The sequence below is a fragment of the Ahaetulla prasina genome, chromosome 4 (genome assembly GCF_028640845.1).
Source record: "Ahaetulla prasina isolate Xishuangbanna chromosome 4, ASM2864084v1, whole genome shotgun sequence".
NCBI lineage: Eukaryota > Metazoa > Chordata > Lepidosauria > Squamata > Colubridae > Ahaetulla > Ahaetulla prasina.
In genome coordinates, this window is record NC_080542.1 from 38815499 (window position 1) to 38842895 (window position 27397).

The following is a 27397-nucleotide window of genomic DNA, read 5'->3' on the forward strand; positions in this document are numbered from 1 at the left end:
AACTACAAAAACAAAATACGTAAGTCAATACGAAATGCTGTAAAATTACCATTAATGTTATGTAATGTGTAATGTCTTGACATATCTTGTTTTTATACATGTGTGATTGTTTCTTGGGTTGTTTTTAAAGACAAAGTTTAATAAAAATTATTTTTTTACAAAAATATGTGAAGACTATTCAATTAAACAACAGAGGAAAACTAGATTTCATTTTTTAAAAATTGTAAGGTTTTTTTTAATGAGTTCCTAATTATCCTAAGGTTATATAATAAATAAATATAGATACAAAATCGTATCTCTATTACAGTTTAATATTGCTGGAGTTCTAAAAAGAGAGCTTTTACATGATTGGGTTTTATTCATAAATATAGTCCTATTGCTTTACCATATCAATCTCCTACAGCAGTGTTGTCAGGCATTACACTGAATTTTTTGTTAGATTGGACTTGGAAATCTTCAATTAAATTATAGCCTCAGTTCTAATGGAATTTCAAATACTGCCTTACATTTTTGGTACTCCACCAACATATTTCTTATGCTTTTAGTTATTAAGCTTTATACTTTGGAGTTTGCCATTTTGTACAATTTAAAAAGGGTTTTAAAAGCTACATATGAGCTATTTTGCTTTTATTTTTATGATTACTTTTCTTAAATTATTGCCCTTTCAGTATAATGTCCAACGTCCATCATAAATTAAATATATATATTTTTATGCCACACTCAGCTGTTGAGGATGAAACCTGCTGCCATAGGCACAGATATGTGCCAAATGGTGTCAAGAACCATATTGGCATCATTTATAGGTATACCAGGTATAGATTAACGTCCTTTAAGTTATCAACTATCCAAGATTTCTGGAAATCCAGCCTTCTTACTGTAAAGACTACTTGAAGTCAAACTTGGTTCTTGATGACTATGGAACTATCTATGGAACTTTTGTGGCAAGACCATAAAAGTTATTTGCTGCTGCCTTCTTGTGAGATGGATTTTCAACTTTCTAATTCAGCCTGAAACTTTTTCTGATGCTGCCACTCCAAATATTAATCAGTTCTAAACTTGCTCAGACTTTTTTCTAGATCAGCCGAAGTTTTACCATAGCTTTGACTTTCTCTTCCATCCTGCTTCATTTTTCATGTTTAATTTATGGAATCTATTAAATATTTGGGGGTTTTGCTGTAGACTTTGGCAAATGCAAATTTAAAACTAATGCAATGTTATAATCCCTTTTTCTCAATTTTGCTGAAAGATCTTGGCTACTTTTGCCACCACTCAGTCTTGATATATCAAATGGGAATAATTAATCTGCAGTAACCTTTTGAATAGTTACTTCTGAAAAATCTGAAAAAAATTATATTTAAATTTAAATTATATTTAAAAGCTAACAATTTGACCATGGCATAAAGTTTATCTTCCCTATACAAAAATGATTTCATCAAGTTACAAAGCAAACATAGAGCACAAGATCCAATATATAAATTATTATTTCTTGTGCTTCAATTAGCAAAAAAGGGAGATTTATCTGGTTTTGAAAAGCATAAATTCAATGCTTTTACAGTTCTCCTTTACATATGTGTTACCATCCAAATAATGGGGTGCTGATTTGGGATCTGCCCAGTTTCCTCTTCCACACATGCTGCTGTCAAAAAGAACTTAGGTTTTGAAAAGTATATCAAATCCCTGGTGACATTTTCATTCACTGACTTTGTTCCTCTTTTTTCCTTTTTAATACAACCTTCTCTGATTAAAAATATTTTAAGAACTTTCTTGTGCTCACTTACTTGAAAATAAGTTGAGTGTGATCAATAGAATTTACTTTTACTTACAGGACTGCATTCTTTATTTGTGCAATTTAATGATAGTTTGACATTCTATACCATTTTAGAATAGCAATCTTATTAAAAATAGCCTAAATAAAACTAAATGGAAATTTACTATTTCCACTCAGATGTAAAGAACCAGAACGGATGTGTTTGTTTCAAGCTGGCAATTGCAGAATCACCAGTTCATCTCCACTATGCTCAGTAAGAGTCCCTCCCTCCCTCCCAACTTTGCATTTTTATTTTCTAAAAAGAGAAATGAAAGGAAGAAAAAGACAATGAATGAGGAGAACATGATTAAAACCAATAATTCTCTCCGCCTCTTTGTGGTAAGTTTTGGGAGCAAAGTGACTAGTTCAAGAAGTTCAAAAGACCAAAATGAAAGAAATTGGCACCTAAAAAAAAATAATACATTCTACTGCCAAGCGATGAAAAAGCATAATTGACAAGAAACGGAACTGCAGTTACAAGAACACCGATTACAAGAAAGTTAAAAAGGCTGTTTCTTCTTCTCAAGGACTGGCATGGTTTAGAGTGTATCTTTTTGTTCTTTCCGACTTTTTTTCACCCTCTTGAGTTCAGAAATTTTTTTCTTAATTAAACCTATTTATTTCATCAAGGTCTATTTATTTCATCAAGGTCTAATTCATCATCAATTCATCTTGATGATGAATTAGGTCACCAAATTCATTCAGAACATGCTAATATCTCTGGACAACTATCAACTTTTCACTGCCATATATGAATGAACTATCATAATGCTTTTAGAGATACAATTTTCATAGCATGCTCTCAGCAAATTTAACAGAAAGAAATTCAGAGAGACAGAAAAAGGGAATGGTGCATCTATTTCAGATCTGACAACACACTTCTTCATCTCTTTTGTCTACAGCTTTTGGTGAGAGGTCAATAGCTGCCTTAAAGAATTGCAAACAGGTATTCTAGGTATGTACTCTATCTCTCTGTGAGATAGATCAGATAGATATAGGAAAGCAGAGACAATTATATTCGTGGACAATATGCCCATCATACTAAATAAAACCCTTCATTTCTCAGGGAATCAAGTCTCTATATATGACATATCCGCTAGGAAATGAGGGACATAACCATCATTTATATAATCTGATAGTTTTTATCTATTGACCTATTTTTATAAGCCACTTGTCACAGTGCTATTGCAACCAGAATGCTAGGCTAAATAGACCTCTAGAAATCTGAACTGGCACTGTAATTTTTATTTTGTCGTTGCTTTGTCTGACTCATCATACCAATATCCAATAAAGTGAAATTAAATATGTGCAAATTGCAGGCAACCAATATTGAAAACTATCCCTCTAGTTATTTTTTTTTTTTCTTAACATCAGAAAGAGTCCCTTTTTTTCTTGGTTTGGAGCAAAACCAAATAATCTTTTATTGTTTATTGAATAAACTATGGCTAGTAATCATGGTTTAAATTAATGAGCCCAATCACCAGAGAATGAGTCAGTTGTGGCTAGTGATGAAAGGAACTTTGTGATTTCCACTCCATTCAACAGGTATTATGAACTTCTACATGCCTGGGTCAGTCTGACATCCAAAGTAAATTTAAGAGTTACATTCTCTTTCAGCTGTATCTCAAAAATAACCATTATTACATTGGATTCCTTTGGCTGAGAGCTGCTGAAATATAAAATTCAGTTCTGGAAGGCTTTTACAACTGATAGATTTAATCCCCACCACAGTAATCCTCAACCTTTTGTATTTTTTGTGTTAGGCTATAATAACCATTATCTACAGCCAGCAGGGGAAACTGACTAGGCTTATAGGTAGTTGAGGGCACTATGAGAAAAGCAATCTTGCAATAATACAAACATTAGGAAAATGGTCCATTTCCTCTAAACTTCTTAATCTATATCAATCTGAACATATAAGGTCCTACAAGTGTCTTCCTTTTATAATCTTACATTACATCACTGGGTCACTATTTGGAAAACAGAGATAAAGGAAAACAAAAATCCTTTCAGCCATCTGCAAGCAACCCCTTCTTCATTAACTGCTCTCCAGAAGAGTGGTCACCAACTGGTGGTCTGTGGACCACTGGTGGTCCGTGAGAAAATTTTGGTGGTCCGCAGAAAAATTATTTGCATTTTTATATTGCACTATATCAGGGATCCTCAAACTACAATGCTTGGGCCGGATATGTGCAATGGACGTTGTGTTGCTGCACAGAGTTTCCCCCTTGGGCTGGAGGGGGGCAGAAATTCCGACTTGGGATCTGCTTCAGCCTCCTGGTGCGGGGCTTTGGGCAAAAGCTAGACAGAAGTACCACTGGTGGCAAAGAGCCAGAAGGCCTTGTTCCAATGGGACTGCATAATGACTGGAACTGGCTGACCATCTCAGTCCACTGAGCCCCCAGGCGCCGGTACCTGGTCTTGCACTCCCGCAAGTCTTCCCTCTGCTTGGAAAGCCTATGCTCTTATTCCTCAGTGAGGTGCTTCTGCTGAGCCTCCGTCTTGGTCAGATCAAATTTGAACTGAGCCAGCTGTTTTGCCAACTCTTTCCTGTGGTGACTGCTTAGCTCCAACAACTTAGGGGCCCTAAGAAGCAACTTAGGGGACCTAAGGAGCTCGGGTAGGCAGGCGATGAGTGGTTGGGAGGAGAGGAGTGAGTAGAGCCAATGAGGCGCCCCTCGAAGTGAGTGACATTGAGTTGGTCACATCCATCCAGTCACATGACTACGTAGCCATGCCCATCCAGGCAGTCATTAGGCAGACCATATTAGTGGTCCGCGGGATCTAAAATTATGAATTTAGTGGTCCCTGAGGTCCAAAAGGTTGGTGACCCCTGCTCTAGAATGTCATGATCAATCCACACTTTATCTCCTTGATTTTTGTTTTTGTTTTTTTGTTTTGTTTTGTTTTTGTTGTTGTTGTTGTTCCATTTGAACATTGCCTGATGTCAAGGGATGCCCCTTCACACTTTATGCGATGTAGGAAAGGTATATTTTACATGTTGACATTAGTAAACAAAATAGTAGAAATCTCAGGCATAGTAGTATGAAACGCAGTTTAGACTAATTCAGTGAGAAGAACTGGAAAAGAAAGATATACATATATTCCTAATTTTTAACATAAATCAAATTTAACAAGTTTCTGTTAACTAGAACTGAAACTGCTAAGCAAAGACTGTATCAAACTGGCAGTTATCTGTTTCAAGATCAAACAACAGTTTTTTCAGTAATTGTCAAATAGTCCACAGAATTTATTTATTTTTATCTTCCCTTTATTTTTCTTATGAATAACTCAAGGCAGTGAACCTAATATTTCTTTCTTCCACCCCGTATTTTCTCCACAACAACTGTGTGAAGTGATTTGGGCTGACAGAAAATGGCCCAAAGTTACCCAGCCTGTTTTCATGTCTATGGTGGGACAAGAACTCACAATCTCCTGTTTTCTTGCCTGCTGTCTCAATCACCTGGCTCTCACTATTCAAGATTATTTTCAGGTTCTCCTACATCTAAACTACAAAACATGAGAGGGATCTTGGAGTCCTAGTGGACAACCATTTAGATATGAGCCAGCAGTGTGCAGCAGCTGCCAAAAAAGCCAACACAGTTCTGGGCTGCATAAACAGAGGGATAGAATTAAGATCATGTGAAGTGTTAATACCACTTTATAATGCCTTGGTAAGGCCACACTTGGAATATTGCATTCAGTTTTGGTCGCTATGATGTAAAAAAGATATCAAGACTCTAGAAAGAATGCAGAGAAGAGCAACAAAGATGATTAGGGGACTGGAGGCTAAAACATATGAAGAATGGTTGCAAGAACTCGGTATGCCTAGTTTAATGAAAAGAATGACTAGGGGAGACATGATAGCAGTGTTCCCATATCTCAGGGGTTGCCACAAAGAAGAGGGAGTCAAACTATTCTCCAAAGCACCTGAGGGTAGAACAAGAAGCAATGGGTGGAAACTAATCAAGGAGAGATGCAACTTAGAACTAAGGAGAAATTTCCTGACAGTTAGAACAATTAATCAGTGGAACAACTTGCCTGCAGAAGTTGTAAATGCTCCAAAACTGGAAATTTTAAAGAAAATGTTGGATAACCTTTTGTCTGAAATGGTGTAGGGTTTCCTGCCTGGGCAGGGGGTTGGACTAGAAGACCTCCAAGGTCCCTTCCAACTCTGTTATTGTTATTATTATTACATACTGTAGTGTAATGTTTTTGATACTTTATATCGGCCTTTTTATTATTGCAGGTCCTGTCATCTTTTTAAAAAAGTGTTTTACATGTTAGCTATTTACTTACTTACTTACTTATATAACACCTTTATAATTTTTGTACATAACTCATGGGTGCAAACATGCCTAATATTTTGCCCTCTTCCAATCTTCTCTACAACAATCCTGCAAGTAGGTTGAGAGGAAAGAGAGAGAGAGAGAGAGGGAGGGAGGGAGGGAGGGAGGGAGAGAAGGAGAGGGAGGAAGGGTGACTGGTGCAAAGACATCCAGCTGGCTATCATGCCTGAAGTGGGATTAGAACTCACAGTCTCCTGGCTTTTAGCCTGGTGCCTTTTTCCTAGTATTTCTAAAATGATTTTTCCCAGTGCAACTATACTAAACATTAAGTAAATGGTGAATGGATTTACTAGGTCATAGAGAGACTTTTACAGACAAACCACCAGGTTAAAAAGTTGTACTTTGTCATTGATCCCAGTGACATAGGAAAATATAAATACAAATCTGTTTGCTTTTTGGCAAGGCCTCCTTTTCTCCTTTACAAATGAATACCGCAGAATGGAGGAAACTGCATTTTTAATCAGGCTCCTTGCAAAATATTTTATCAAGCAATAGCAATAAGAGGTAAAAAGAACAAACAGACCAGCCACTTGAAACACAACAACGTGTGCCCTTCCTGAATTTATATTGCTTTAGATTACAGATTAGATGTCTATAAATGCAAGTGTCCTGAAGAATTTGCTACAGCTGCTCAAAATTAGTCTGCCACAACATCAGACATCAAAGGACCTATAACCTATTTATAAGGTAGCTAAAATGTTAGGTTTTTTTGTGCTAAATATGGGAATGAAAATTGTTATAACAAACTGCTAAATAACTGATACCTTTTCCACCTTGTGAAACAAATTCCACCTAATATTATGTGAAAAAAAAATTGAGAGAACAGAACAGAAGGCGGCCAGTAAGATAAGAATATGTCCATATACTTTATGTACAACCCAAATATATATAATTAAGTATGTGTGTTTTGAGTTGGAAGTCCCCAATTCAAATCTTCCCCAATAATTTTTTGGGTGTTATATTATTCCCATGTCTTTATTTTTTTTCTTCCTATGGCACACTTCGATCAGAGCTAGTACCAGCTCAATTATTTTTGGGAGAATGTCAAAGGTAAAATAGGAAATGATTTGAATATTTACAAAAATAGTTATTTAAAGACTAAAATTACTGGATCAAGTTCTGTGAATTTTATATTTACTCAGAAAGAATGGATACGAGCAAAAGGCACCAGTTTGCTCTGGTCACTCTTTTACCTCATTTTCTTTCACATTTCCCTATCCTTTGGCTTTCTTCATGGTTGTCCTATGAAGCTTTGTTTTCTTCCTGTCTTTGTTATACATGTGCACACATTCTTCTATACCCACACCCACTCTCATCATTTATGTGCACCTTTCCATTTCAAGGCCATAGGTACCACATCAAGGTCATAGGCCATAGGTACCACCTTAAAGAAAACAGCCATTCTAGTTGTTGCTTGGTTTTGAGGGGAGGAAGCAAGTCAATGAACAAATGCTCCAATGAACAAATGCTGGCGGGTGGGTGTTAGATTGCACAGATTCTGCTATCTCTAATTGGTGGGCAAAAGTTATCAGCAATGGGTTGGGCATTAATTGGTAAATTGATTTTCAATATCAAACTGAAACAACAAGCTTGTGACACTGTACAAAAGTACCTCCATTAAAAGTATGCATTAACACACTTATTAATAAGCCAGAATTTATCTATATGAATGTGGTAAGTAAACCATATGAATTGAACTAAGCCTAGATCCAACAGAAGGAAAAAAGTAAGGAAGAGGAAAGTATAACATGAATATTTTTAAACCCTAAGTTATTTTCTGAACTAGATTTCAGCTGAGTCAGGCAGATGACTAAGCTGTTCTATTTTACAGAGCTGTGGAAGAACAGAGCGAATGTACTTACAGTTCATTCAAAACCATGGACCTCTGTTCTCCCTTCATGCTTCCATGCAGAGTTCAGAAATCTATGGCTCAGAGGCCTTTCTTCTCACTCAGCACAAATAAAGAGCAAGGTAGGTGTTACAGCAGCTCTCTTTGACACATTTTAAATTCACACTTCACACCCCTTTTCTGTAATCTTTCCCTCGTCAGACCTTGATTAATTAAAAAGAACAAACAGACCAGCCACTTGAAACACAACAACGTGTGCCCTTCCTGAATTTATATTGCTTTAGATTACAGATTAGATGTCTATAAATGCAAGTGTCCTGAAGAATTTGCTACAGCTGCTCAAAATTAGTCTGCCACAACATCAGACATCAAAGGACCTATAACCTATTTATAAGGTAGCTAAAATGTTAGGTTTTTTTGTGCTAAATATGGGAATGAAAATTGTTATAACAAACTGCTAAATAACTGATACCTTTTCCACCTTGTGAAACAAATTCCACCTAATATTATGTGAAAAAAAAATTGAGAGAACAGAACAGAAGGCGGCCAGTAAGATAAGAATATGTCCATATACTTTATGTACAACCCAAATATATATAATTAAGTATGTGTGTTTTGAGTTGGAAGTCCCCAATTCAAATCTTCCCCAATAATTTTTTGGGTGTTATATTATTCCCATGTCTTTATTTTTTTTCTTCCTATGGCACACTTCGATCAGAGCTAGTACCAGCTCAATTATTTTTGGGAGAATGTCAAAGGTAAAATAGGAAATGATTTGAATATTTACAAAAATAGTTATTTAAAGACTAAAATTACTGGATCAAGTTCTGTGAATTTTATATTTACTCAGAAAGAATGGATACGAGCAAAAGGCACCAGTTTGCTCTGGTCACTCTTTTACCTCATTTTCTTTCACATTTCCCTATCCTTTGGCTTTCTTCATGGTTGTCCTATGAAGCTTTGTTTTCTTCCTGTCTTTGTTATACATGTGCACATTCTTCTATACCCACACCCACTCTCATCATTTATGTGCACCTTTCCATTTCAAGGCCATAGGTACCACATCAAGGTCATAGGCCATAGGTACCACCTTAAAGAAAACAGCCATTCTAGTTGTTGCTTGGTTTTGAGGGGAGGAAGCAAGTCAATGAACAAATGCTCCAATGAACAAATGCTGGCGGGTGGGTGTTAGATTGCACAGATTCTGCTATCTCTAATTGGTGGGCAAAAGTTATCAGCAATGGGTTGGGCATTAATTGGTAAATTGATTTTCAATATCAAACTGAAACAACAAGCTTGTGACACTGTACAAAAGTACCTCCATTAAAAGTATGCATTAACACACTTATTAATAAGCCAGAATTTATCTATATGAATGTGGTAAGTAAACCATATGAATTGAACTAAGCCTAGATCCAACAGAAGGAAAAAAGTAAGGAAGAGGAAAGTATAACATGAATATTTTTAAACCCTAAGTTATTTTCTGAACTAGATTTCAGCTGAGTCAGGCAGATGACTAAGCTGTTCTATTTTACAGAGCTGTGGAAGAACAGAGCGAATGTACTTACAGTTCATTCAAAACCATGGACCTCTGTTCTCCCTTCATGCTTCCATGCAGAGTTCAGAAATCTATGGCTCAGAGGCCTTTCTTCTCACTCAGCACAAATAAAGAGCAAGGTAGGTGTTACAGCAGCTCTCTTTGACACATTTTAAATTCACACTTCACACCCCTTTTCTGTAATCTTTCCCTCGTCAGACCTTGATTAATTAAAAAGAACATGCAAATCAAGATGTTAGATTTTTTTAAAAAAAAAGCAAAAGCCAAAAACTCACTTGTCCCAAAGCTTCTGCCAGGTTCAACATACTAATAGGTAAAGCAAATCTCAAGATAATATTAACAACAATAAATAGCTAAACATCTTATGAGTCAATGAGGCAGACTAATAATTATTAATGATAATAATAATTCCATAATAATCCATATCTACCTATCCCAGGTCCTTGGGAAGGAGTTGATAGGTGGACAAAAAATGCCAAATCCAGCCTGAACATCTGACTGGTTGTGTCACGAGTTATAATTCCATATAGACTTGCAGGAATTTCTAATGAATGTTAATTCAAATTAACATAAATCCTTGGGAAGAATCCTATTTTAATACTTGTCACATAGTTTAAACATATTGTTAAGATGCTGAGACAGCTTCTGTGGGATTTTTCTTGATTCTCAACTGTCGATTGGCTAATATTTTGACCTCTGTTTTCTAGTGAAAATTAAAGGATTTAAGTGATCTCCAGTTAAATATTGTTCGAACCCCTCCATTTCCTGGCCGGGTTCCTGGTTTGACTAACAGTGAGCTACTTTTTCAGAATTAATGGTTGCAAAACATAACTGTATGAGATGGGGAAGGTAATTTAGATTTGATTGCTCTTTCTGTGGCAAATTGCCACAGACTACAACTCTGCAAATAGCAGGAAAAAATTCTTTTGGAGTTCATGTGCAAAAAAATGGTATAAATTCACCATGTTGCAATCAAAATTGCTAAATAGTAAAACATTCAATTAAAATATGAATTGCCTAGACCATTTGGATGGGATATATTAGCAGTATTAGAAATTCATAGATTTTTATTATCATGAGACAGAACATTGGGTGATTCCAGATTCATAGTTTATTTTTTTAATAAACAAATGATGAATATCACTTTTGCATACACATACAATATAACATATAGTACATATATTTAAGTAAATTGCATGAAACTTGAAATAATATTTTGAATAACCTTTTTTAAACAAATTAATGGGCTATTTAAAGACTATGAAATTGTGTGACTTTAAGATACAATTCAGCAAAATTCTCTTTCAGTATTTCTGCACACTCCAGAAGATGTTTACAAAGACTTGGCTATCAACTTTAGTACCAGTGATGGGTTTCAAAATTTTTTACTACCGGTTCTGTCAGCGTGGCTTGGTGGGCATGGAATGACTTGGTGGGCATGGCTTGGTGGGCGTGGCAGGGAAAGGATACTGTAAAATCTCCATTCCCACCCCAATCCAGGGGAAGTTTACTGCAAAACCCCTGTTTCCTCCCGATCAGCTGGCAATTGGGAGGCAGAGAATAGATGGGGGCGGAGCCAGTCGGAATTTTTACTACCGGTTCTCTGAACTACTCAAAAATTCTGCTACCGGTTCTCCAGAACTGGTCAGAACCTGCTGAAACCCATCTCTGTTTAGTACCTTCAGAAATGCAATATGGCAGAGGGGACAAATGTTGAATTTGTTGCTTGCTTTTTCCATTTTGGCTTAATATACTAAGAAAAAAAATGATTGAAGATCAAGCGCTTTACTAAAATATACTGTATACCAAAAATTTGATTACATATTGGTTCATGGAAATCTCTATTAATCATTATGAAGCATAGGCAAAAATATCATTTTACTTAGATGTAAAGTATCTGCTATACCAGATTTAAAATCCTGCATTGAAGTTATGAGTTCACTCTCCATCTATTAATAGATCTATTCTTATTGCAATGAAAAAATTAAGCAACAATATTTTGTATAAAGGAGAAGTTCCCTGAAGATGGGCTCCAGCACGAATCAGAAGACAAAACCTGGTGACTTATCCAGATTGAATCCTGCAACATTATCCTGGGACACGTATATTTGCCTTCATTCATGAATATTTAGTATGGTTAAGGTTTAACCTGCTATATGTAAAGATAGTGATTTTTTGTATGTATTTTACTATTTAAATTTCACTATGTATTTTAATTTCTATTTTTTTGTGTGGGGGGGTCTTATTTATTTCTTGTTTTACATTATTGTAGTTGTGCTTTATCCTTTCTTTTGTACATTCAAATACCATTCTTAAGAAATGGGGTGCCTAGTTTTAAAAAAAACACAACACGAGATGCTGGTCTTTCACTGATTAAACATACGGTACATCTCTTTTTCCATGTTACATGAAAATTACTATTGGAAGACAATAGTATCAAATGAGAAACATGGTGTAACTAACTGAAATCACTCCCAGAATATCTCCAATTTTTCAAATGGTTTATTGTTGGTTTGCAATAGCAAAAGCATTCATCTTCTTGCCCTTAAAGAGAAAGAAACGTATTAGAGCATAAGTTTTAGTGGAATAGGGTTTGCTCTTCCAGAAAACATTTACCCCACAAAAACTTTTGCAATAATCACTCTGTTAGTTTATTAGTTAAGAGCATAAGGAAATCTAGTTTTGGTAAATACAGGATGCTGTTTCAACTCTATGAATCTCCAGAGTCAAGAAACTTGCTGTGCTGTTGCTACAATAAAAACCACAGGCCTTTATGGACATTTAAAAGGTAACACAGTTACTACGACATTTTTCACAGGCTGCAATTTCATGACTTCTCTGGTATATTATACCAATCCGGTCAGTGGTAGATTTCTACTGGTTCGCTCCAATTCGGGCAAACTGATAGTGACAGCGGTGGGATGCTCCGCCCACCCGCCCAGACGTCATCACAGATGCTCCGCACATGTACAGAAGCGTCACACATGAGTGAAGTGCACGCACGTGTGCTCCCGATTCCGAACCAGTAGCGAAGGTAAGTGGAACCCACTACTGAATCCTGTTAACCTTCCACAAAAGACACTGACACTTTGGCCATTTTCTAGGCACTGGGTCAGGGATTAGGTGAGTTCAGCTACTATTGTGAGGTGATTTAACAGTTTATCCTTGGATGGCAGAGGGTTATTTGGTGGGTAGATTTGTTTTAGTCTTGTAAACAGTCCAGAATAACAAATTGTAACAATATACTAAATATTGATTTTACAGTAGATATCGTTGAAACGGCATTACGTAACCTAAAGCCACCTCTATCCATTGGCCCTGATGGATTATGTGCCTACTTCTTGAAAAAGCTCACCACTGCCCTAATCGAACCTCTATATACAATCTATGAGGTATCTTTCAGAACCAGCTCCTTGCCTGATTTATGGTCATTAGCCATGGTCATACCTATTTTGAAAAAGGGAGACCCTAGTCTAGTAGAAAATTACAGACCGATCTCACAGTATTACCTCACCTGTAAAGTCGTGGAATCAATTATAAATCAATCCATTATCCTCCACTTAGATAACCTGCTTTCCAATAAGCAGTTTGGTTTCAGGAACAATTTGTCCTGCAATCTGCAACTCCTACACTGCAGAAACATTTGGACCACACAAGCAAATGATGCAATTTACATAGATTTTTGTAAAGCCTTTGATTCAGTGGTGCACAACAAACTACTGTTTAAATTAAGTTCTTATGGCATCTCCGGATCCCTGCACAAGTGGATAGCTCCATTCCTGTCAAACAGGCAACAAATAGTCAAAACAGGGAGGGCCCTATCAAATCCGGCACCTGTTAACAACAGAGTCCCCCAAGGCAGCGTTTTAGGTCCCACACACTTTCTGCTTTACATCAACAACCTGTGCGATCATATTATAAGCAGCTGTATCCTTTTCACTGAGGACGTAAAATTATTTAACACCACTGACAATGCTGCTGCCCTACCTTGACTATGTGTCAGAATGGTCACGCAATTGGCAACTCCAAATTTCAACTAATAAATGTTCTGTCCTACACATTGGCAATAAAAATCAGAACACCAAATACAAGCTGGGTGGAAACAATCTCATAGACGACCCTCACTCTGTCAAGGATTTAGGAGTACTCATCTCAAATGATCTAAGCCCCACAGCTCACTGTAACAGCATTGCCAAAAAGACACTAGGAGTTGTTAGCCTAATTTTGCAAAGTTTCTTCTCTGGTAATATTGTATTGCTAACTAAGGCATACAAAACCTTTGCCAGACCAATTCTTGAATACAGCTCATCCGCCTGGGACCCACACTGTATTTCAGATATTAACATAATTGAGCAGGTTCAGAGGTATTTCATGAGAAGAGTACTCCACTCCTCTATTCACAACAGAATTCCCTATGCCACCTGGCTTAAAATTTCAGGCTAGGACAATCTGGAATTGTGCCACCTGCAGTCCAACTTAAGCATAGTACAAAAACAACTTCTTTAGTTTTAACCACAATAGTACACGGGCAAACAATACAAACTCAAGGTAAACCGCTTCAAACTCGATTGCAGGCAATACAGTTTCAGCAAGAGTGCTCAATGCCTGCAATGCTCTACCCGACTCCGTTGTTACAGCCTCAAACCCACACAGCTTCAAGTTCAGACTGTTTACCGTGGACCTCACTCCCTTCTTAAGAGGTCCATAAAGGGGCATGCATAGCGCACCAGTGTGCCTACTGTCCCTGTCTCACTGTCCCCATTTATTTGTATTTACTTCCTTTGTTTATGTTCATACCTATACTTGTTATCTTGTACATGTATGACAAACAAATAAATAGAATCATTTGTGTGAAATGGGCGACTATATACATCAAATAAACACATAAGTAAAAGGAATAGAATAAATGGGGAGAAGAATTGTTAAAATGACAGGAAAAATGACAGGAAATGATTACTGTCTTGTGTCTTTTTACAACACAGTTGCTGATTACGACACTGATTTTCTCGCTGATGTGTTGATTAATAACATATGGAGCATGATAAAAAACTTGATATCCATTAAATCTACCTAAATCTTAAAATACCTAAAATTTCAAATGTTCTTTTGCTTTGAAATTGGCCTTTGAATTCCTTAGCTCAAGATTGATTGATTGATTGATTGATTGATTGTCACCATCAGACAATACAAGAAAAATGTTCCTTGTTGGTTTTCAGATACAGCTTTTTTAAAGTCAGATTTGTATCCATCATTGTTCTACTCAGGAATTACAAAATTTATTTAGTATACAGTACAACAGTTAGATTGCTCTCAGCTAGCTGGTGAGTGAGACACTGAAAGATTTCCAAGGACAGTTGAAATAAGTTAATTTGCTGCAGAAAAAATAAAGAAGCCATTATTAAAGAATCTTGACAATTCTATTTATAGAGAAATCAGTATTTTAAATTTTCACAGCTTTTTGTTTACAAAACCGTTACAGCATTTTTGGTTGAATTGGTTATCCCATGTAGTATGAATTGGCTATTCCATGTAGCAGTGATGAAATGTAAAATTTGTTACTACCGGTTCTGTGGGCGTGGCTTGGTGGTGGTGGTGGTGGTAATGTGACTGGGTGGGCATGGCCAACTTTTTTTTACTTTTAAAAGCATTTTTTCTACAACCTCTTCAACCAAAGAAGTTGTAAAAAAAATGCTTTTAAAAGGCTCCTCTGAAGATCCCAGCTGAGTTGCCTGATCATCAGAGGCTTTTCTTTTCTTTTAAAACTTTTTTTTTTAAAGAAAAAAAAAGCCTCTGACAATGAAGCAACTCAGCTGGGATAGTCAGGGGAGCCTTTTAAAAGCATTTTTTTTACAACTTCTTTGGCCAAAGAGGTTGTAGAAACAATGCTTTTAAAAGCTTCTGACGATTCCAGCTGAGCCACGCGATCATCAGAGGCTTTTTTTTTACTTTTAAAAGCATTTTTTCAGCTGAAGAAAAAATGCTTTTAAAAGTAAAAAAAAAACCCTCTGATGATTGCTCAGTTGGGCATGGAGGGGGGAGAGATTTTTGCAACCGGTTCTCCGAACCACCCACCGCCATTGCTACCGGATCGGGTGATCCAGTCCGAACCGGGAGCATTTCATCCCTGCCATGTAGTATGACAAGAATCTCTGGACTTCCTCTATAATATGTCTATGGAGATTCTCAGTCATCCAGGTCGTGGTTGTCCCAAAGGTGCTTTTTCAAGAGGCAACTCGATTTTCTGTTTTTTCTTTGAAGACTTTTTACTTCTCATCCATGAAGCTTCTTCAGCTTTGACTGGATTGTGGGGAACGGAAGCGTTTATACTCCTTGCAGACAGCTGGTCATTTGCATTCTTGTAGTGAGTTAAAGCCACCTGGAGGTTTATCTGTGTCATCAGGGTCACCCGAACGGTTTGAAAGAGGGGTCAAAAAGGCCATCTATGTCAAAATTGAATAGCCCTCTCTCAACCAAGGGGGAGGGATGCGACATCATCTATTCCAGTTTGCAAAACTTTTTCAACAGTACCAAGAAGGCTCCACACCCATTTGCAACACTCAGGTGACCCTGATGACAAGATAAACCTCCAGGTGGCCTTAACAATTCTAACAGAGTGCAAATGACCAGTTTTCTGCAAGGAATATAAATCCTTCCATTCCCTACCATCCAGTCACAGTTGAAGAAGCATCTTGGATGAGAAGCAAAATGTCTTCAAAGAAAAACCAGAAAGTCCAATTGCCTCTTGAAAAAGCACCTTTGGGTCCCCTGTTATAAGACATTTATTCTTTAAAAGATTTTTTAAAAATCCTTTTATTTTTGCTGAGCTGCAGTATCTCAATTATCCAGATATTGGGAGAATTACACTATTAAGGATCAAGGCAGCTAAAGGCTGCTTTGCTTTGATTGATAACTAGGACATACTATGAAGGGCAGTATTTGAGGAATTGGCATTTTATAGACCTGTCATTATACTTGGGAATAGAGGGAATAGAATGGAATGAAACAGAACAGAACGCAATGGAACAGAACGGAATAGAATAGAATTCTTTATTGCCAAATGTGGATTGAAACAAGGAATTTGTTTAATTGTTTCTTATTATGAGCAATACTGGAGATAGAAAGGCAAGATATAAATGTAAATGCCCTAAATAATTATGTGCATTCACCACCTATACTCACATAACTAACTTCTTGGAATCTCTCTGGCACGTCCAGCTACTTTAATAGAACCAACCACTATTAACCTCTTAGAATCAGAGCTTTATCACAATGGACAAGATTATCTTGGTCAATCAAATGTCAATACATCTGATTTCACAAGTTAAAAGTTTGGCACTTGAACATCCAGGCAATTCCATCCCAGGAAACATGATTATCTACTAATAAGAATGGCACTTACTGGTCATCTCCAACCTTCTTCACCCATGCCATATCCCTTTGCGACTGACTAGCTGCGAGATCCTAAGAAAAATTAGAGCAAACTTTGTTATAAATACATACTCACGGTTATACAATCCCTACTACAACAAGCCAGGGGAACACAGCTAGAGGGAAGCTCCATTTTGTAAATGGAACAAGTAAGGTCTTATTTGCACTATTTCAACTTGATTTTTATCCATGTGGCTTCTGTTAACATTTTAAAATAAAGTTCTAATTTGAGTCTGAAATAATTGCAAAAACTATGTCCTCACAACTAAAGCTAATATAAGCAGCAAAAGTTAAAAGAAAGTAATGAAATTCAGAATGACAAATATTTTTTCAGGAACTACCTAATAGTCATCAGAGGAAAAGACTTATTATGCCTTCTTAGGGAGAAATTTCTACTATTTAAACGTTTTCATTGAAAAAGAACCTATATTATATATTGTTCAATTCTATCACCTGGGCATCCCCATGTAGTTTTCTGGGCAACATTTTAAAAAATGATTCACCTGAATTCAGAACTCAAAAACTGATTAACCCAAAGTCACCCACCTGGGTCTATGTCTAAGGGAGGAATAGAACCAGTGGTGGGATTCAGCCAGTTCGCACCACTTCGGGAGAACCGGTTGTTAACTTTCTGAGCAGTTTGACAAACTGTTGGAAGAAATCATTAGGGCAGAGAACCGGTTGTTAAATTATTTGAATCCCACCACTGAGTAGAACTCACAGTATCTGTTTCTAGCCTGGTGAATCATAGTATATAGAACATAGAATAACAGTGTTGAAAGGGGCCTGGAGGTCTTCTAGTCCGACCCCCTGCTTGAGGAAACCCTGTACCATTTCAGAGAGGTAGCTGTCCAATCTCTTCTTAAAAGCCTCCAGTGATGGGGCACCACAATGTCTGAAGGCAAGGCATTCCATGGGTTAATTGTTCTCACCGTTAGAAATTTCTTCTTAGTTCTAGGTTGCTTCTTTCCTTGATTAGTTTCCATCCATTGTTTCTTGTCTTGCCTTCTGATGCTTTGAAAATAGGTTGACTCCCTCATCTTTGTGGTCGCGCCCTCAAATATTATTATTTGATATATTGATCAATATATTATTAAGAAAGCTATATAACTATTTATGGTAACATGAATTAAATCCCAATGCTCTTACTATACAATAAGAAAGACCCATGTATTGGAAAAGGGAAACTTATTTAACAAATACAATAAATACGAGTGATTTTCAGATGTTTTAATCAGTAACTCAATAATTGAATGCAACAATCTGAAAATGAGACTTAACTTATTTGACTAAAATAAATGTTCTGCTATTGTAGGAGAAGCAATGGCAGAACCTGGGGTGGCGTTAAAATAGAGATCAGTATATAATCCCTACATTGTCACAAATGAACTAAGTTCAGCCCTCTTTGAATTCTGTTGACCTTATCATACCAATTTATTGACAATAAATTAGTTTAATTGGACTTTCATAATCTTCCATGTCTGAAGCTTTTGCCTATAGTCCTCTGTATTGTCTCTACTATGTTTCCCAACTAAGCATGGTCAGTATTGAAGAATGTTGGTGGTGGTAAATTTAACAATATAAGAAAAAGTGAACAACATCCACAGGGGTATACAATTTTCCATGGAATGATAAAACAATGTTACATCACAAGTTGCACTCTTCTGGGGGAAAGTAGACAAGTGGTGGGGGTTGTGTTGTGGTACTGCTGGTATTGGACTGATTCTTCTTGCCCTGTCTGATGTCACTGCTTGAAAAGGCTACAGCATCTTCTCTACTTCTTTCTGCTTTAGCTGTACAACATTCATTCCAATCAGGACACTAGAAAAATTAAAGCTGTCAAGTAAGATATTACAAATACAGAACAGGAAGGTTATATTTCTTAATTTGTACCTGGGAGCTCTGCTATTATTATTATTATTATTATTATTATTATTATTATTATTATTATTATTATTATTATTATTATTATTATTATTATAAGAAAGAATGCACCTTTATTTCAGGGGTGAAGTCTAACTTTTTTTCCTACCGGTTCTGTAGGCATGGCTTAATTGGTGGGTGTGGCTTGGTGGTCAGGTAATCGCGTGGGTGTGGCCAATAACAATAAATAATAAAAATAATAAACAAAGTACACAAAACAGTAAGAGGTACCAAAAGCCAACTTTCACACTTTATACACACACCACACCACACAGCACAACACAACACAACTAACTCACACACAATGTAAAAGCAGCTGTACTTCACCCAAAATGGCCCCTGCAACAAGCAGGAAACTCGCACAGCCACAAAAAGCTCAAAAACCAACTTTCATATTTTATACACGTACAACACAACTGACTCTCTCTCTCTCTCTCTCTCTCTCACACACACACACACACACACACAATGCTACATACAGCTTTGTGAAATTTTGTGTGTTTGTTTAGTTATAGTGAAACACTATAGAAACACACCAAATCTCAGAAAGCTGGACAAATATTTTATTTTATTATTTTATTTTATTTATATTTTTTAGATAAAAGCAGCTAAATTTAAAACTTCCTTAACTTTAAATTGCTGTCTAAAAAAAAACCCTCCTTAAAAAAACCCCAAACAACTATTTTTTAAAGCTCCCCCCCCGCCCCAATTACTTACCCAATTGGAGACAGGCAGATTGAGTTTCTTACCGATGAGATGGCTTGCAGGCAGGCAGATTCAGTTGCTAGCTGACGCAATTGATTACAGCAGCCAAAGCAAGGCATATCGAGCCCGAAAGAAGCAGCAATTAGGCAAATGGGGATGGGGCAATTGGGTGGGCATGGGTGGGGGCTATTGTAAGAGGTTGTAAAAAAATGATTTTAAAAGCCTGTGATGATCAGGCAACTCAGCTGGGATCGTCAGAGGAAAAAAAGCTTTTAAAAGGCTCCTCTGATGATCCCAGCTGAAGTTGCCTGTTTGCCAGAAACTTTTAAAAGGATTGTTTTAACAACCTCTTTGGCCAAAGAGCTTGTAGAAAACATGCTTTTTAAAGGATCTGGCAATCAGGCAACTCAGCTGGGATCGCTAGAGGAGCCTTTTAAAAGCTTTTTTTTTTACAACCTCTTTGGTTGAAAGGCTTTTGTTTTACTTTTAAAAGCATTTTTTCAGCAGAAGGAAAAATGCTTTTAAAAGTTAAAAAAAACCCTCTGATGATGGCGCGGCTCAGCAGGGGCAGGGGGCGGGGCCAGGTATTTTTGCTACCAGTTCACCGAACCACCCACCATCGCTACAGGATCGGGCAATCTGGTCCGAACTGGGAGCATTTCACCCCTGCTTTATTTTATATAAGCAATGTATTTAACTAATCCATGATAGTGGATTACTGAATAGGTGCAAAATATCTGAAGAATTTCAGGCAGATTTTTCAGAAAATCGGAATGGGGACATTAGGTTCAAGAGTTTGGATACAAAAGTCAACAGGCAAAACTGGCTGGGGAATTCTGGGAAGGCCACATATCTTAAAGTTGCCAAGATTGAGAAAGATTGATGCAGGATATGCCTATAGAATTGGACAAGCATTTTTGCTTTTTGTATAATGTGGTCTAGTTTCATTGGGTTGAATACATACAATGATGGATATTCCTCATTGAAACTTCTGGGATTATAGCAGAAACACCTATCTCAGTTACATTTGTTTTTTAATTAGAGGGATGAGAACAATTCAATGACATAGTCTCATACAGCAAGCATCTTTGTATATAACATATCTAGCTGCAATTATCAGCTAATTCTGAAGGTGGGAGGTATAGTACCTGGACTCAGATATTTTCATACCCAAAAGTCACAGAAACCCCAGAAAAATACAACCCTCAGGATTTTCCAAGGGTATTTTAAATAACTTTCAATACCAAACAGTCTGCAACATGGACATCCCCCAAAATGTTAAAAACTGCAGACAGAAAATTCTTTCTAAATTACAGGTAGTCCTTAACTTATGACCACAATTGGGACCAGAATTTCATTGCTAAGCAAGGTGATTGTTAAATAAGTTACACCAAATTTTACAATTTTTTCAACTATTCACTGCAGTTGTTAAGTGAATCACATAGTCACCAAGTAAATCCAGCTTCCTCCATTGACTTTGCTTGTTGGGAGCCAGCTGAAAGTTTGCAGATGGTGATCACATGACCGCAGGATACCATTGTAAATACGTGCTGGTTGTCAAACACCCAAATTTTAATAACATGACTGTGGGGATACTGAAATGGTCATGGGACAGTCGATTTTAAGTCACTTTTTTCAGTGTCACTGTAACTTTGGCTGGTCACTAAACAAATGGTTGTAAGGTGAGGACTACTTGTATTTGCTATTTCATAATTTCCACCAGTTTCATATTTTGAGACCTCAACTACAGAGCTTTTACTACAAAAAAAATTTCAAACTGCCTTTATCTTTTTATAAAAGTGATTTAAAATGTCTCAAACAAGATCTCCAAGGCATTAATTAAAAGTACGGGGAAATCCTGTTAGAAATACCTGAGCCCTGGTGTCCTGCAGCTGCTTCACCTCTGCCTGCAGCCTTTCACATTCAGTCTTCAACTGTTCTTCCCGGTGCTGACAATTCTGGATTTCCTGCCTTGACTTCTCAAGCTCCACTTCCAGCCTTTGGACCTCCAAGGCTTCTGCCTGTTCCAGGCTCCGTGAGCTCGGCCAGTTCATTGAGCGATCCAGTACTAGGGATGGGGGCGAGAGGGTTGTGAAGGAGTAAAAAAGGTGGGAGGAGAGATAGAGAAAGTCATTATCAAAGAGGTCAGGATGGCAGGGCTAAATGTTTCTCAAAACGATAAAGGACTATTACATTGAGTTCCTCAGAACTGGAATTGCAAAGAAATAAAACTTTGTACTTTTTTTTAAGGACAAATAATTTGTAACGACAATACTAGGCAGTTGCTTTTGAAAATAAACCCTACATGACAACAATCTTTGGTAACCATTATAAACTAGCAAAAGGATATCTCCTGGCCAGACTTCAAAATATGAAAGCAGACTTGTGGTTAATCTCTAAGTTTTAGGCCAGAATAACAGAATACAGAACACTCATCTTACTGACTTCAGTTATTCATAATATGAAATTCGGAAGAAAAAGCAGAGAATAAAGAATTACTGATATGGAGGCATGATCTGTTGCAACAAGTTTTGAGAGTTCTGGACAGTAGTGGCTCCCGGATTGAGATAGGCCCAGCAACAGTGATTGTTTTTCCTCCTTTAGAGCCTTTTCTCCATCAGTTAGTCCATCTGGCTGGGCTGGGAGCCTTCAAAATATCATAAGAATGGTGCATCTAACCATCCAGTTAATTTCTACATTGTCAAAGACAAGGCCAAAACAGAACAATTTTGGGAAATTAAAAAGCAAAAGAAACATGTATGTGGCACTGCTAGGTGAAAAGGAGGGAGGGAGGGAGGGAGGGAGGGAGGGAGGAAGGAAGGAAGGAAGGAAGGAAGGAAGGAAGGAAGAAAGAAAGAAAGAAAGAAAGAAAGAAAGAAAGAAAGAAAGAAAGAAAGAAATGACAAATCCTAAAGACTATCATATCCAACTGATCTTTCAAGTTTGCTTTCCCATGTCTTTAAAAGGTGCTTCAGCTACACTTATTATTGTATTCTCACTAAAACAAATCTCAGGCCCCAAAGCTTTATATAGAGCTTCCAGAGCCCATTCTAAACTGTAAATTCATCGGGTAGTTTATTTTTATTTGAATTTAATTTAAAGACTTTTAATTTTTAGCCTGGCCCTACATATGGTAGCATGCATGCCTGGAGCACACATCTCAAAGACCAGTTACGGTCCTTAGTCTGAAAAAAATCTGCTAAACTCCATTATAGGGATTGACTATGCTAAATTCCTTGGTAATCCAGCACCTAAAAATTGAGAAGTTAAACCTCCATTCCGATATGCCTCTAATAACAGCCTTATATTGTCATAATCAACGAGCATTTCAGATCTTCTCAGAGATGGAAAAGCTACCCTCTATGAAAATGCACTGAGTCACTGAAGCAGTAGGCATGAGTTTAAATGGACTCCAGAGGATGGTAGAGGACAGGAAGGCCTGGAGGAATGTTGTCCATGGGGTCGCAATGGGTCGGACACGACTTCGCAACTAACAACAACAACATGAAAATGCAGGAACACTGCTCCAAAAAGTGAGTAGGTAATAGGTAAAACCATCCAGAAAACTGGACTGTGGAAAAAGATTCACCAATCAACCATTTTATCCTTTTCCTTTATGTTTGTTTTAGGAATTCAAAGCAAAGACTATCTACTATTGACCTCACCCCATTCCTAAGAGGTATGTAAGGGGCATGCATAAGAGCACCAGCGTGCCGCCCGTTCCTGTCCTAATGTTCCTTTTGATTGTATCCAATTCGTATAGTTATTTCATGCTTATGCTTATATATACTGTTGTGACAAATAAATAAATAAATAAAAATAAAAAGTAAAGGTCAAAGGGAAAACAGTATTTTTGAAATGGACTAGTCTGCATGCACCCAAAATTCAAGGAATTATAGCACCACCTACTGGCTGACAAATATTAGTGCCATAATGTGAATAATCTCCATTTACACATGGGAAACAGATAGTCCTATGCCAGCCTGACACATTAAGTTCTGAATTATCAATGTGCTTGCTCCATTTTTCCAAGCCTTTAAAAATGTATCTATGGATCTCTTGCTGGTATAGACCATGATTCATTTTCACACGATCCCTGAATGAAGAATGTTTTATATTGATACATCAGCTAGAAATCTGGTATCAGGGCCTGGATTGACATGGCCCCAATTGTAATTACTCAAATACAATTGAGGAAATATTCATATAGAAGTCATGGCCTCATAATTGTGGTTTCACAATTCATCTTCAGCCTGCAACATTTTTTCTATTTGCATATAACACCTCCATCAAATACCTAGGATGGATGGATGGGTGTTTTTCTGTGTTTTAATGTAAAGCAATAGCTATATCTGCAAAATACAAGTATTAATAATGATTTTTAACATTTATACAGCCTGGACTGGAGAAATAAAAATATGTTAATCCCCACGAGTTCCACATAACAGGGTGGACTAGGAGTCATGATGGGAGCTATAATTCAGCAACTTCTGGAATGCCCACAAATTCCATATTTCTGATATACCAAGTTTCATGGACATAAAATATTTCACAAATATTATCCTACAGCCAGTCTTGTTTTAGTCTCATAGGATAGTTTTGAGATATAGTTTAAATTCATCACAGCTCTTTGGATAAACTTGGTATAGAATTTAAAATAACCTTTTGGAAATGTAGATCAGTTAGAAATCTGAAATAGTTTCAGTTGATTACATGATACATTAATCATATTTAGGTCAATTTTCATACATGCATTCTATATACAATTCAGTGTATTTATTCACAACACTATTTGAAATAATTGGCATTCCTGTACATATTCAACTGGATATTAATGCTATACTACGGTGGCAGATTTAAAAGAATTTATGTTATAAATTCTTGTATGTATAAATATGTATAAATTGCTGTGTTGAATGTCTGTATATTATAATACAAATTTTACTGGATCATACTTCTTTTTAACCATTACTGTTTTTAATTCAGTATTTTAAATTCTTTTTTATTTTAAATGTCAAGATTGTTGCACAATAAAAATGAAAGATACCAATATTATAATTGATTATATATTTTACTTCTATTTATGGATAAATGAACAAATAAATATTGATGAGTCAATGTACTACTGGAAGGCAAGATTTTGTAGGGTTAAGATTTCCCTTAAGTTTCTAGGTTCAGCCTCTGAATAGCTGACCTCAGCTGACCTCACAGGCTGAAAACAACTATCTGACTTCAAAAGATATATTTGACCATATAAATCCCTTATCTGACTTCATCTTCTGCCTCTCTGAAATCTGACCACTGACCTATTTCTGACCACATCTCCTTTCACTGACCCTTTAGAAATGCAGCTATTTTTCATGAACTATGACTACTGCCTACATTTGAGGCATCTCAACTATCTGCAGTCCTTTTAACCCTTTAGTGTTGGTTCCAAAATTGATTTTCTCAAATTGCAGTGCCACATTTTGGTTAATACAGCATTCTCCAAACAAGTACCTTCAGATATGCTGCAGCTACTTTTTCCAATATTTCCACCCAGAGTAACTATTTCTGGGATTTGTAGTTCCAAACTTTGGAAAGGATCAATTGAGTATATCTGGTTTCAAACCTAATAGTCAATACCTTGTTTTCTGGACTAGAAATTTTAAAAAAAAATCACCATGAGTGCCATGAAGTGATCGGAACTGAACTTCTTGATTTTGAAGTTGAGAGTTGAGATTTTGGAAAGTGTTGCCATCTCTCTGCCTTAACTGCTGTTCCAAACTCCGAATGCGATTCAAATGCGTATCAACAAGTGCTCTCTGCAGAAAGACCAAGATAGAAATAGGTGTTGTGATAGAAAGGATAGTTAATCCAGTAAGCAGAGAAGCCTTCAGATCCAAAGAAGCTGTCCTCAACTTCGCCTTGCCTCCAAACTAAGGCCAACCCCCTCTCTTCTGCTCTAAAGTCTTCATTCTGAGTTCACTCTGATCCTGGTCAACATTTCCTTCGTTTTAGTTTTCTTTTTTTGGTTTCCCATTATTTATTAATTCATCAGAATATAAAATACAGGAATACAAAGAAAAAAATGGAAAAGAGGGGAAAGGAAGGGAAAGAGGAAAAGGCATAGGGTAAAGGGGGAAAGAAAGAGTAAAATATTGACTTCTGACTCTTTTTGGCACAGTAGAATAAAATATTCTTAAACATCAACTCAATGTTTTACTTATACATAGTATCATTTCTATAACAACAAACCTATCTAGCCAGCAGAACCCGAAATTAAAATTTCATTTCATTTTTTTTCCCATCTCAAGCACAAAGTCTAATAGTGGTTTCCAAGTAGAAACAGTTGTTTTCTTTAATCAATCAATTTAGCCATCTCTGCTAACTCCATCAACTTTGCAGCCATTTGTTCACTGTGGGAATCAAAGTATCCTTCCATTCTTGGGCATAGAGTAATTAATAACTCTTCAGTTAAAAAAAATATGTTGCAGTCAGCTAAAAAACAAATCTACTCAACAATAGCATCTTAATTTCATTCAGGGTTCATATATTAAGCAAGAGTATAGCTAAAACAATAGCAATTTCTGATAATGCTCCAATTGTATTAGGGCTTTTCAATCCAAGATCTCAATTTTCCTTCCTTTTAAATGGAGATTAAATATCTAATTATTACATAATGTTTGGCTCAAAGACAGCATAGCTAAAGGATTGTAAAATTCCTCCAAGGACATAATACAATTGAATGAAGAATGTATGAAGAAAGGCTGCAGAAATTGGGTATGTCTAGCTGAATGAAAAAAAGGATTAGAGGTGACATGATAGCAGTGTTTCAATATCTAAGGGGCTGTCACAAAGAAGAGGAGGTCAACCTATTCTCCAAAGCACCTGAAGGCAAGACAAGAAGCAATGGAAGGAAATAATCAAGGAGAGAAACAATCTAGAACTAAGGAGAAATTTCCTGATAGAACAATTAATCAGTGGAAAAACTTGACTCCAGAAGTTATGGGTGCTCCAGCACTAAGGGGGTTTAAGAAGAGATTGGACAACAAATAGCACAGGGCTTCTTGGTTGAGCAGAAGGTTGAACTAGAACTTCCAAATGGTTTGTTTTGTTCTGTTCTATTCTATTTATAGTGGTAAATACCATAGCTGGTAGATAGGAAAGAAAACCGAGTTCCATTAAGTAAACAAGAGGATATACAGAATAATTATAGCATTTTATTCTATTTATACATGTAGTAAATCTGTAAATATTAACTTTACAGATTGTAGATAAACTCTAAACTCACTAAATTAATCGATGATCATGGAGATTTATTTAGTCAATTAAGAGAAGCTGTAATAACACATTTTTAAACTGATGAGTTGCTTTGAACTGTTTAAATGTTTTAAAAAATGAATGAATACCAAATAAATATTATTTATGTAAAAAGTTACACATAGTTTCCTACCTTGTGGAACTAAAGTAGGAATGTTTTGTTATTCTTTAACCAAATAAGGATCTCCGCAGAAGGTCAACAAAAAAGCCTATTACATTGTTAAATCAAGATGGGGAAAAAAAAGTTCACCACGTTGTTAATCTAAAAGATAAAACTGTTTATAAATAATTGTTTCCTAATCAATCTGAATTTATTCATAAAAGAAACCTAGACAATTAAATTATAGGTGTGTTATATGTTGTTAATGTGTTATGCAAAACATAATAAAACACAAGAGCCATGGTGACGCAGTGGTTAGAATGCAGTATTGCAAGCTAATTCTTCTAGCTACTGGCTGCCAGCAGTTTGTCAGGTC

At 36.5% G+C, this 27397-nt stretch overlaps 1 protein-coding gene across 1 annotated transcript in view; it reads right to left on the reverse strand.

Annotated features, from left to right (window-relative positions):
• Positions 1-27397, reverse strand: part of TBKBP1 (TBK1 binding protein 1) — a 95799-nt gene that overhangs the window by 36122 nt on the left and 32280 nt on the right. Inside the window, exons 5-7 of the mRNA XM_058182858.1 lie at positions 25282-25423; positions 21491-21687; positions 16963-17024 (exon numbers count right to left, since the gene is read on the reverse strand). Of these exons, the coding sequence (XP_058038841.1) occupies positions 16963-17024; positions 21491-21687; positions 25282-25423 (401 nt within the window). The remainder of the gene's footprint in view (positions 1-16962; positions 17025-21490; positions 21688-25281; positions 25424-27397) is intronic.